Source organism: Trachemys scripta, chromosome 15 (assembly GCF_013100865.1).
Source record: "Trachemys scripta elegans isolate TJP31775 chromosome 15, CAS_Tse_1.0, whole genome shotgun sequence".
Taxonomy (NCBI): domain Eukaryota; kingdom Metazoa; phylum Chordata; order Testudines; family Emydidae; genus Trachemys; species Trachemys scripta.
In genome coordinates this window covers 28,896,191-28,909,633 of record NC_048312.1, presented here as the reverse complement: position 1 = coordinate 28,909,633, position 13,443 = coordinate 28,896,191, and the positions used below count along the sequence as shown (strand labels likewise).

The window sequence follows — 13,443 nt, the reverse complement described above, 5'->3', positions numbered from 1 at the left end:
TGAGTAGGCGAGCGGCGAATCGGTGGCTGACCTGTTCTACTGATCTGGTCTGGCTCCCATCCCCTCTCCAAGGGTTGCAGCTGTCTGGAGGTGCCTGCCTTCCATGCCTACCTCATTCAGTCAATAGGGCAACTGATTACAAAGTGGGGGGAAGATCTTATTCTACTTCTAGCAAAAAGACATTTTTCTTTTACCTTAATTATGCTACCTTAGGGGCCCGCTATAACATATTACCGAGGTTCAATACTGCTGTTTCGGTGGGGCAGCGCTGGGGTAGGAGGGTTTGTTTCTGCGGGGCAGGCGGCACTGGGGGGAGGGTTGTTTGCGTGGGGCGGGCGGCGCTGGGGGGGGGAGGGGTTGTGTTTCGGGGGGGGGGTTAGGTGGCGCTGGGGGGGGGGTTTGGCCCTCAGCTGTTTTCTTTGGAGTAATATGGCCCTCGCCGCTTTACGAGTTGTGCAGGCCTGGGATAAAGTGAGAAAGGCCAAAAGCTGTGTAGAGTTGGACCTTGCAAAGGGAATTAAAACCAATAGTAAAAGGTTCTATAGCCATATAAATAAGCAAAAAACAAAGAAAGAAGAATGGGACCGCTAAACACTGAGGATGGAGTGGAGGTTAAGGATAATCTAGGCATGGCCCAATATCTAAACAAATACTTTGCCTCAGTCTTTAATGAGGAGCTTAGGGATAATGGCAGGATGACAAAAGGCAATGAGGATATGGAGGTAGATATTACCATATCTGAGGTAGAAGCCAAACTCGAACAGCTTAATGGGAATGAATCAGGGGGCCCAGGTAATCTTCATCCAAGAATATTAAAGGAACTGGCACATGAAATTGCAAGCCCATTAGCGAGATTTTTTAATGAATCTGTAAACTCAGGGGTTGTACTGTATGACTGGAGAATTGCTAACATAATTCCTATTTTTAAGAAAGAAAAAAAAGTGATTTAGGGATTAATAACAAGAATTTTGGTTATAAATTGGGGACACATCAGTTGGAAGTAACAGAGGAGGAGAAGGACCTCGGAGTATTGGTTGATCACAGGATGACTATGAGCTGCCAATGTGATATGGCCGTTAAAAAAGCTAATGCGGTCTTGGGATGCATCAGGCGAGGTATTTCCAGTAAAGATAAGGAGGTGTTAGTACCGTTATACAAGGCACTGGTGAGACCTCATCTGGAATATTGTGTGCAGTTTTGGTCTCCCATGTTTAAGAAGGATGAATTCAAACTGGAACAGGTACAGAGAAGGGCTACTAGGATGATCTGAGGAATGGAAAACTTGTCTTATGAAAGGAGACTCAAAGAGCTTGGCTTGTTTAGCCTAACCAAAAGAAGGCTGAGGGGAGATCTGATTGCTCTCTACAAATGTATCAGAGAGATAAATACCAGAGAGGGAGAGGAATTATTTAAGCTCAGTACCAATGTGGACACAAGAACAAATGGATATAAACTGGCCATCAGGGAGTTTAGACTTGAAATTAGATGAAGGTTTCTAACCATCAGAGGAGTGAAGTTCTGGAACAGCCTTCCGAGGGGAGCAATGGGGGCAAAAGACATATCTGGCTTCAAGACTAAGCTTGATAAGTTTATGGAGGGGATGGTATGATGGGATAACCTAATTTTGGCAATGAATTGATCTTTGACTATTAGCGGTAAATATGCCCAATGGCCTGTGATGGGATGTTAGATGGGTGGGATCTGAGTTACTACAGAGAATTCTTTCCTGGGTGCTGGCTGGTGAGTCTTGCCCACATGCTCAGGGTTTAGCTAATTGCCATATTTGGGGTCGGGAAGGAATTTTCCTCCAGGGCAGATTGGCAGAGGCCCTGGAGGTTTTTCACCTTCCTCTGCAGCGTGGGGCACGGGTCACTTGCTGGAGGATTCTCTGCACCTGGAAGTCTTTAAACCATGATTTGAGGACTTCAGTGGCTCAGCCATAGGTTAGGGGTTTGATACAGGAGTGGGCGTGTGAGATTCTGCAGCCTGCGTTGTGCAGGAGGTCAGACTAGATGATCATATTGGTCCCTTCTGACCTGAAAGTCTATTTATCTATGAAAATGCGCTGAAGACTGAATTATAATGCAGCCTGCATGTGTCGTGGATGTCCTACACCTGCGTTAATGAATCACAGCATCTTTCATGTAAACAGCTCCCTGCCTGGTGGCTGTGAGGGGCTGTTGATGGGTGTTTCCTAGCCAGAACCTCATCCCATGAGTCACAGTGAAATGTTCCATCTTGGCCCTGACAAACGATGGGCCAGACCCAGCCGTATGCAACTTGCATTTGCCAGCGGAGTCTCTGGGACAAGATCGGGAGTGACGTAAACGCTGGTGTGAGTGACAGGTTGGATTTGCTAGTCAGTGGGGCCTAATAAACAGCCGACGTCTCTAGTCCAAACACATGGTTCCTGCAGCTAGGCGGGGAGGCATTGGGTGCTGCTTCAGCATGAGATCGCCACCGAGACAAAGGCCAGGCTGCTGCTCCCCGTCCCTGCATCAGAGCCCTGCGGTGACAGGTGTGAGCTGTCCCGGGGGATTCACATCCTGGAGGCACCAGCAGCAACGTGTGTTGTCAGCGTGTGTTACACACGCAGGAAACGCTCTCCCTGCCCTGCCGGGACCCAGGGCTGCTGCTCTCAGGGTGTGACTGATGTAGAGGCTGCTGATCACGGTTTATTTGCTATTTCAGGCTCCAGTCACGTTTGACGACGTCACTGTGTATTTCTCCGCGGAGGAGTGGGAGGAGCTCGCGGAATGGCAGAAGGAGCTGTACAAGGACGTGATGAGGGACAACTACAAGGCTTTGATCTCCCTGGGTAACGATTAGTGGTCACTCATTCATTAGAAGCTGCAGCCCCCAAATAAGAGAGCTTCAAGTCATGCTCTGTAGTGTGATTACATGAAACAAAGAGAACTGCCTTAAGCACCACCCAGAGAACTCCCTGACCGGGCGGTCCTCCCATTTATTAAACTCCCCCTGCAACACATCCTGGTCCTCGCTGGTGCCTATAACCACTGCACATGCTGTACAAACTCTGCCCAAGGCAGGGCTCCATAGAGAGCGCTCCCTGCATGCTGTGTGGTACCATTGTGGGAGCAGAATGGAGACGTTTCCTGTGTCTAGGGAGAAGTTCAGGTGTAAGTGGGCTAGTGGCTGAGGCCATGGGGGGCACCGTGTATCGTTCATGCCTCGACAGGAAGTGCAGGTACCTGAGTCTCGCATGAGTTGTTCAGCTCATCTCAATCCATAAGGCTTTTTTGCCTCTGGATCTTCACTCTCCTCCCGGGTAGTTCATACACTGGGCTGGGGTTAAATCAGGGGTGTCATTTTAAAACGCTGACAGGACAGTGAGTAATTGCTGAGCTACACATTAGGTGGGATGGACGGTCCAGTGGTCAGAGCGCTCGTCTAGAACTTGAGAGTCTTGAGTTCAGTTCCCTGCTCCACCACAGACTGTCTGGGGGACCTTGGGCAAGTCACCGGGTTCTCTGGGCCTCAGTTCCCCATCTGTAAAATGGGGATAACTGCCTTGCCCGGCTGCACAGGGGCTTGTGAGGATAAACACATTAGCGATTTTGCGGGGCCAGCTAAGTACCTAGGATCGATAGATAATTCTCTTCTCCCATCACCAGGTCATGCTGCCACTAAACCTGACATTATCTGGCTGATTGAACGTGGGGAAGAGCCGTATGTCAAGGGTCACAAGGACTCTGGGAATGGAAAAGCTTTTAACTTCTTCTGTGAGTAACGATTTCCAAACCGTTCGGAAACAATGGGCCCCTTCCTGCGTGCTGGCAATTACCTCTTTGCTCCCAGGAACAAATGCAGTAACTGTTGTTACTGGCGCATCATTTTGGCAGGTGTCAGCCAGGCATCCCCACCACTATATTTCCACTCCCATTGGAAAGAGCAACGGGGGTCTTCATTTTCCCTTGCTCGTGGGTGAACGGCTCTGGGGAGCAAAGCAGAGGCTGCTAAAGTGGAATTTGAGTGGAGTGGAGAGGGCGTTCTCTTGCTGGGAGCAAAAGAAGGTCACAGAGAACAGCCACTCCTTCTTTCCCAAGCTGATCTAGAATTGACCGAATCGCCAAATTGGTACAGTTTGAGAGCTCCTCCCCTTCCTAGCAGAGGACAGAGGCTGTCAATCAATGCCCTGTCTGACTGCTATTTATTCGCTGCAAGCAAATGGAAACCCTTTAACAAACCTCTGTCTGTCTCTCTCCACTTTGTTACACTGGATTGACTTTCTGATTAGCTATGACAGAATATCAGAGGAATCCAATTAACAGGTCAGAAATGATCTCTAGGATGAAATTCTGGCCTCACTGCAGTCAATAGCAAAACTCCTCTTGACTTCCAAAGGGCCAGGACTTCATCCTTAAAGCTTAGCGAGCGACTTCAGAAACATTTGTGAGACGTATTGACCCAGGAAGGCCAAAGGCAGACCTTGCGTACGCAGCTGGAGCTGCATTCATGTTAATGAAGTTGACCCACGTCCAGTAGATCTGATTTGGGCCCTCTGCATGCAGATTGCCAAGTAGGATGTAGTTCTGGGGTGAGATCCTGACCCCACTGAAGTCAACGGCAAAATTCTCATTGACTTTAACGGAACCAGGATTTTGCTCATAATTTCTACATAAAACTGGGCAGGAGTTTTCCAGCTGGTGCATGGCTGAAAGTCCAATCTCATGGGAATGCTATAGAAACAAAATGTTAATGTCATTGAAATAAACTAGGGCTGTCAAGCGATTAAAAAAATTAATCACGATAAATTGCGCAATTAAAAAAATTAATTGGGATTAATCATGCTATTAAACAACAATAGAATACCATTTATTTAAATATTTTGGATGTTTTTTACATTTTCAAATATATTGATTTCAATTATAACAGAATACAAAGTGTACAGTGCTCACTTTATATTATTTTTTTATTACAAATATTTGCACTGTAAAAACCAAGAAATACTATTTTTCAGTTCACCTAATACAAGTACTGTAGTGCAATCTCTTTATCATGAAAGTTAAACTTACAAATGTAGAATTATGTAAAAAAACCAACAACCTGCCTTCAACAATAAAACAATATAAAACTTTAGAGCCTACAAGTCCACTCAGTCCTACTTCTTGTTCAGTCAGCTGCTCAGACAAACAAGTTCATTTACATTTGCAGGAGATAATGCTTCCACTTCTTGTTCACAGTAGCACCTGAAAGTGAGAACAGATGTTCGCATGGCACTTTTGTAGCCAGCGTCGCAAGATATTTACATGCCAGATGCGTTAAAGATTCATATGTCCCTTCATGCTTCAACCACCATTCCAGAGGACGTGCTTCCATGCTGATGATGGTTTCTGCTCGATAACCATCCAAAGCAATGCAGACTAACCCATGTTCATTTTCATCAGCTGAGTCAGATGCCACCAGCAGAAGATTGATTTTCTTTTTTGGTGGTTTGGGTTCTGTAGTTTCCGCATAGGAGTGTTGCTCTTTTAAGACTTCTGAAAGCGTGCTCCATACCTCGTCCCTCTCAGATTTTGGAAGGCACTTCAGATTCTTAAATCTTCATTCTAGAGTTGTAGCTATTTTTAGAAATCTCACATTGGTACCTTCTTTGCGTTTTGTCAAATCTGCAATGAAAGTGTTCTTAAAATAAACATTTGCTGGGTCATCATCTGAGACTGCTGTGACATGAACTATAGGGCAGAATGCGGGTAAAACAGAGCAGGAGACATACAGTTCTCCCCCAAGGAGTTCAGCCACAAATGTAATTAACACATCATTTTTTTAATGAGCTTCATCAACATGGAAGCATGTCCCCCGGAATGGTGGCCGAAGCATGAAGGGGCATACAAATGTTTACCATATCTGGCACATAGATACCTTGCAATGACGGCTAGAAAAGTCCCACGCGAATGCCTGTTCTCACTGTCTGGTGACATTGTAAATAAGAAGTGGGCAGCATTATCTCCCATAAATGTAAACAAACTTGTTTGTCTTAGCTATTGGCTGAACGAGAAGTAGGACTGGGTGGACTTGTAGGCTCTAAAATTTTACATTGTTTTGTTTTTGAGTGCAGTTATGTAACAAAAAAAATCTACATTAGTAAGTTGCACTTTCACAATAAAGAGATTGCACTACAGTACTTGTATGAGGTGAACTGAAAAATCCAATTTCTTTTGTTTATCATTTTTACAGTTCAAATATTTGTAATCAAAAGTAATAATATAAAGTGAGCACTGTACACTTTGTATTCTGTGTTGTAATTGAAATCAGTATATTTGAAAATGTAGAAAAACATCCAAAATATTGAATACATTTACTTGGTATTCTCTTGTTGAACAGTGCAATTAAAACTGCGATTAATCACAATTAATATTTTGAGTTAATCGCGTGAGTTAACTGTGATTAATTGACAGCCCTAAAATAAACCCATGATGTCACTGACTGCTGCTCTATAATTATGTTAACTGCACTATAGGCTGAACGTATTCACAGGAGCTTTCCGTTCTCTCCAGCCCATGCAATAAATAACATCTGGATTCTCTCTCCATTGCAGCAGTTGCCGAGATCAGGGGGAAGAAGGAGACTCATCCGCAGGAGACTCTCAGGGAATTGGAAGGGCCCAGGCTGTTAGAACGTGGCCTCCAGAGCTCGGACAGGGAATTAGTCTGTCAGGCTCAGTCCAGCTCAGAAGATCATCAGGGAAACTCTGCCAGAAGTGGAGTGGAGCCATCCCCTCCTTGGCAAAGCGGGCTCACTGCAGCCACCTGGCAACGCTGCTCCCTGGGATGTGAGCACGCGGCTCCCTTTGAACTCTCTGGGGGATGCCTGCGTGTGGTTGAGGACAGGTTCTGGCCCTTGGACGTCCTTGCTCCCCAGCCATTCTCTCCTGCAGAGACTCTGTATAAATGTATCCAGTGTGAGAAATGGTTCACTCCCCCACCAGCTGCTGGCGGTCACGGCGGGACGCCCCTGGGAGCAGAGCCCTCCATTTGCCCCAAGTGCAAGGGGAGCCATGGGGAGAGCTCTCATCTTAATGCATGTCAGAGAATCCCCCCAGGAGAGACCCCCTGTCTGTGCGCTCGCTGTGAGCACAGCCCAGCCCAGCCCCTGCCCCAGAGACTCCCCCCAGGAGAGACCCCCTGTCTGCGCGCTCGCTGTGAGCACAGCCCAACCCAGANCCCCCCAGGAGAGACCCCCTGTCTGCGCGCTCGCTGTGAGCACAGCCCAGCCCAGCCTGTGCCCCAGAGAGTCCCCCCAGGAGAGCGACTGTATAGATGCCCCGAGTGCGAGAAAAGCTTCTGCTACAAGCAGGAATACACGTGGCACCAGAGAGCCCACCTCAGCGATAGGCTCTATAAATGTAGCGGGTGCGAGAAAAGCTTCCGCTCCAAGCAGGAGCTGGTCTGGCACCAGCGGGCCCACGCAGCAGAGAGGCCGTACAAGTGCAGCGAGTGCGAGAAGAGCTTCCGCTACCCGCAAGAATTCACCTGGCACCAGAGAGCCCACGTGGGCGACAGGCCGTACAAATGCCCCACTTGCGATAAGCACTTCCGCTACCAGCAAGAGTTCACGTGGCACCAGCGGAGCCACGCCGGGGAGAAGAGCTACAAGTGCCTGGGCTGTGAGAAGAGCTTCCGCTACAAGCAGGAATTCATGTGGCACCAGAGGATCCACGTGGGGGAGAACCCCTACCGATGCCCCACGTGCCAGAGGACCTTCCGCTGCAAGCAGCAGTATACGAGCCACCAGAGGGTCCACAGCGCGGAGAGGCCCCATAGATGCTCTGAGTGTGATAAGAGCTTCAGCCGGAACTCAGCCCTTCTTAAGCACCAGCGACTCCACACCGGGGAGGGACCTTACCACTGTCCTGACTGCAAGAAAAGCTTCAGGCAGAGCACAAATCTTCTCCAACACCAGCGATCCCACGCACGCAAGAGAGCCCGGCTGGATGGGCAGAAGCCTTCTGAGGGGAGGCAACCCCAGCAAGGCCCTCGCAAGGCTGCGGGCAGAGAGACCCTGTAAACCCCCCGAGCCTGTAGAATGTTTCAGGGGGAGCACTCGCTTTCGTGAGCATCTGGGAGCCCAAAGCAGGAGAGGAGCTCAGCTGATGAACCCAGCATGTGAGAGCCTCACACACAAGCTGAAGTTGCAGTGCCCCAAGGGAAAGGCCTGGGAAGGGGCTGAACGGGTGGAAAGGGCTGTAGAGTCAGAGTCCCTCGGGGAGCCTGAGAAAGACACACACATGGCAACGAGTTGGCAGTAGGTCCAGTAAAACTTCTCTTCCTGAAGGTGCTCAGATACTTCGGTGATGGGCAGCAGGCTAGAACCCTGGAATCCAGTGCCCCGTCCGGCTGCTGACTCTGTGCCTTATTATTGCTAAATGAGTAGCTGCTCCGGTGCCGCTGTGACTAAGGTGCTCACCTGCTCCCGTCCTGCTCCCCTCACACTGCATTGTCAGCCTTAAATATGCCAGGAGATCTCCATTGCTGGGGGGAAACCAACACGTTCATGCAACGTTGTGGTGGAGGATGTCAGTGCCAAGGAGTCAGGACGGTCGAAGTGCTGGGACTCACAGCAACCCTTTAGCTGAGCCCTCTGGATAGCGATAACTCACAGCGGAAGTCAGGGTACTGGAGCGATGACGCCCTTCTGGCTTCCACCCTGCCCAGGTCCTCAGATCAAACCGTTTTGCTGCATCACCCGTCAGAGTAAAGGAGGAGCTATGTGGGTGCCTCGCTTACTGTTACTTTGCTCAAATGATGCACAAGCAAGGTAACAGCGCCACCTCTAGAGGGCGATCTCATACTAACATCATGGGGCATTTCTGGTACTTGTCGTTATTTGAAAATCAAGGTGACCGTGACCCACCTGTACCCACTGCTGCAAAGATCCCTCTGCAGGAGGTCCTGAGCATTGCAGGGGCTGTGAGAGCTCAAAGCACAGCTTCCCATGTACCTCCAAGTACAACTGCCTTTCTCACCAGCTCTCTGCCGCTTCGGCCCCGTGTTACTGTGCAGACTGTGATATGGGAGCTGTATTTGTCTAAGCGCCAGCGCTGCATGCACACATTGTGCACCTCTCTGCTAGCTGACGGGGGCTCGGCTGTGATCCCTCCCTTGCCCAGCCTTTGGGGAATCGAGTACTGGAGCTAGATTCACACAGTCCATCAGCTCCTTCCTGGAAGTGCGGCTGGCGCTGTGCAGAGGCGTTTTGGCTCCCTCTCACCATGCAAAGCCAGCCCCAGCAGACGTTTTTCTCTATGACATCTCAAACCCTCTTTTCATGCCGTAGTCAGAACTTTTCCTGGGGCTAAATTCTGTTACACTGATGTAAATCCAGAGCAACTCCACTGAATTCAGTGGTGTTTACGCTGCTGTAACTGGGAGCAGAATCTGGCACTTGACCTAAGATCTTGTTCCTCCCTAGTGTTGCTCCAGGGCAGTGTGGTCAGTGGGAGCGGTAGCCACCTCCACCCCTTGTCCCGTCTCCACCATCTTGTGGAGCATGAGAAATACCTGTAGGGAATGGGATCTACCACATGTGGGGCGGGAGGGGGGGGCGGGGTTGGACTGTCCCTTGTCCTGATATGGGCTGAAATCCATTGGATGCATCCAAATCACTGACCCAGTGGCTCCAGCTGGCCCATTGTGTGTTTCCTCCACACCCAGGCTCTAGACGAGTGCTCCTCTCTCTGGCTTTATTAATTGGAGGATTGTGGGACGGTGAGTGTGTGTGTGTGGGGGGGGGTCAAGGCACTGGCGTGGGGGTCCAGGAGACCAGGACTCAATCCGCAGCTCTGCTGTAGACTCTGTGTGGGCCCTTGGGCCAGTCTCTCTGGCTGTAGGTCTCAGCTGCATAGTGGGGATAAGAGCAGGGCCCTGCTGCAGGGGGTGGTTGTGAGGCCAAATCTGCGCACCGTTCTGAGGTACTTCGATTCTGCAGGGATGGCAGGTCAGTACCTAGCCAGATATTCTCTGCGGCTTGCTAGGCTGCTCCACCGGGCTCGCAGCGCCCCCGCCACGGGACCCGCTGACTTTAGAGCAGTTCATCTCCCCATGCCCGGTAGGGTCTGCTGAATGGGGTCGCTCAGTGCAGATGCCGGTCCACTGGGTGGAGCAAACACTGGGGTTACCTCAGGTATAAATACATGTGACAAGCATCCCTAATGCCACTTCTCTCACTGAAAGCATCGGTCCATTCGTAATCGCTCCCTCCACGCTGCTCCTCTTGGAGCTGGCAGTGTTTGTCCTCCCCCACCACCCCCAAAAAAGACAGCTGGACTTCAGGAGTGCTTGACCCCGCTCCACTGCACCCACCAGCTGGCTGCGCCATGAGCAGGGGTGAAAGTAACTTAAAGGACTTACCGGTACTCCGGAGTCCTTAGGAGGGGCGGAGCCTCAACCGGAAGACGTGTGACCTCAACCAGAAGAGCGGGGGCGCCGCTGCAGTAGCGGCAGCGGGGGGCCCCTGGCCCTTTAAATCACTGCCAGAGCCCTGCCGCAGCTACCCCAGGGCTCCAGCAGCGGGGCTCGGGTGGCAATTTAAAGGGCCCCGGAGGGTAGCGGCAGTGGGAGCCCCGAGCTGCGCTGCTGGAGCCCCGGGGTAGCAGCAGCAGCTGGGGGCTCGGGCGGTGATTTAAAGGGCCTGGGGCTCTGGCAGCCGCTACCACCCTGGACCCTTTAAATCATCCCCAGAGCCCTGCTGCCGGAGCCCTGGGGTAGCGGCGGCGGGGCTCCGGCAGCTATTTATGTACAGGTGTGACTACCTGCCCTTTCCTGGTTACTCTAAGGGCCAGTCCGCATCCAAATCCAGTAAAAAATAAAATAATTTAAAATAGGATATAATCCATTTATTATGTATTTATAATAAGCATTTAAAACCATTCTCAATTCCTAATATTTTCAACAGATCATTGTTTCCATCACTCCACGTGCCACGCGCCCCAAGCACGAGGCCAAAGAAGGGGATATTTTTACCGCCCATTAAGTTTTTGATCTCTTCCTCTAATTCGAGGTAATAAGCTACCTTCTCTCTATGGGCTTGCTCCAAACTCCTGGCATTATCTTCCCAGCGCACTGTGACATCCACCACCACCGCCATATCACCCTTAGTAAATATAATACCTGGTTTTCTCAGCTCTCCCCTGCTATTTCTTAAATGGGGTTCTGCTAATGCCGTCCATCCTAATTTAACAGCCTTATCTATAACTGCAGATACTACTCTAGTATGTCTTTTAATTCTTGCATCCTTGGTTTTATAACATTGACCAGATATGTGGGGTATCGTCTCTCGCACCTTACCACACCACCTACCAAAAGCATTTACTCCCCCTCTTCCTCTTGCTAACGTCTCCCTAGTGGGGTAAATATTTGCTCTGAGTTGAAGTGCTGCAATATATGAAGAAGACTTAATCTTACTAGAATTTTAAAAAATTGAATTGCTAATTGTATCATTTTTAAAATACTTTATTCCTACTCCCTGACACCTCAACTCACACCATCTTAAAAATTCTTCTTCTCTTCATTTTCTAGGATGGGGTGTTGCTGCACTAAACATCTTATCAATTAGATTTTCTCTGGCATATAAATCAGATAGATCTATCCAATTATCTTTGGAGACAATATGTCTCCTCCATTTTCGAATTAACATATTTGGAATCTGTATACTAAACTTCGTGAGTGCAAGACCTCCATCCCTCCCTCTTGAATAAAATAATCCATCAGTGGTGCATTGCGGTAGATGTAAAATTTGGCTATTTTTCTGATTGAAATATCCAAATCATTTAAAAGATAAAAAGGGAGTTCTATTAAAAGTAGATTATAAAATAGCCTTGGTAAAATGAATGTTTGTAAAATCAATAATTTCTGAGCCAGTTTCAAGGGGGCCTTAATCAAACTCTCACTCCATTCATTCAATTTCTCCCTGAGTGACAACCCTCCTATCCCTATCCAGGGATCTATTCTTGCACCTAGATATTATTCAAATTCCCCCGGTTGAATGTACTCAATTTTCTCAGTCCCTATATTCCAGTTATCTTTTGGATTCACTATATACGTTTTGTATTTTGATAAAATGTGAAAACCTTTCGTCGTCTTCACATTAATACGAAGATTAGTATTGCTACAGAAGCACTCGAAAATACCCACATTTTTAACCATTATAATTCGGGCTAATCTTCTCCTATCCTTACCAAATAACTGTTGATAAAACTTAAATTTTGCCTTCTTGGTGGCATATTTTGTAATAGCACTGGACTGTTTCTATCTTCCCTCTCTTCCCCTTATTTCTCAGCTCTAGTTGTTCCTCATTCCTGTTAACATTTTCCCCAACTAATGAATTACAGAGCTTTTCTAACATAGCCCATGCAGGTGCTTTTGTTAGATTCTCCTTTAATAGCATTTCAATCTCCCCTAGGCTATTTACTATCTCCCATCCCTCCCTACTCTGTTTCTCCTGCTTACAGATTTTTTTTCCCCCACTTGATCCATATTTGGATGTCCTTTCAATGGTAAGATCCTTTCTCTCGGGGGAGGAGCTTCTAATATATTTTCTTTAAATTTCTCTCCCTCTCTCACTTCGTCCTTACATCCAACTATCACCACTTTCTTCTTTGTCAATTCTCGGCTTTTATCTGACATCTGTTTGTTAGTTTTAGTCCTTAACTCACTTTCTATACATTTATTTATATTCCTTTTCCCTAAGTATTTATTTTCTAATTGTATAAGCTGCTCGATCGCCTCATTAGTCCAGATACGAGATCGAGAAGATACCTCTCTACTCTTACTTTTTGCTGCTATATTTTTCTTTCTTTGTTCGTTCCTAATGGCGGGGTGCCTGTGTCTGCAGTGTTGGCTTCATCCCGATTTGGTATGGAATGCCAGCCCACAGATAGAGCAGGTATGGCTTTTTGCCGGGGTATCCACCTCCCTGGGCTCGCACTTGGGGGAGTGGGAAGCTATGTTATGATACTGAGAGGACTTTCCGCACTTTTGACATATTGCTCTTATGGCCTTACTTTTATGAACAACATGAATATGTTTTGCCCATTTACCAAATGCTGGTAAGATCTGAGGGCAAATGGGACAATTAAAATTATCAACAGGGTATTCCAAATAGAAAACCCCATCTTTCCATAAACTACTTTTTGATATATTTGAGTTATTTCCAGTACTGTCATTAAAAGCCATATTGGAGTTAAGAGAAATTGATGAATCAATAATATTAAAATTAAAAACATTTGATGAATTAATATTAAAATGCCCAGGTTCTTTAAAATACTGATTGTCAAATGTACTTAAATACTCAAAATCTGGATTAAAATTGTCCATAGATAAATTATTAAAAGTGTCCTTTGTAAAAACCATAGGTAAAATAGATAAAATCTCTTCACCTTGGTCCTTACCTATAATCTCATCTTCCTCAACTCCCTTTTTCTTT

At 47.7% G+C, this 13,443-nt stretch overlaps 1 protein-coding gene across 1 annotated transcript; it reads left to right on the top strand.

Annotated features, from left to right (window-relative positions):
• The first annotated feature begins 2,566 nt into the window (after positions 1–2,566).
• Positions 2,567–8,028, top strand: LOC117888245 (zinc finger protein 883-like). Its single transcript, XM_034791474.1, has 3 exons — positions 2,567–2,818; positions 3,636–3,743; positions 6,560–8,028. The coding sequence occupies exons 1-3, from the start codon at positions 2,785–2,787 to the stop codon at positions 8,026–8,028; spliced, it is 1,611 nt and encodes a 536-aa protein (XP_034647365.1). The 5' UTR covers positions 2,567–2,784.
• The last annotated feature ends 5,415 nt before the right edge of the window (positions 8,029–13,443 follow it).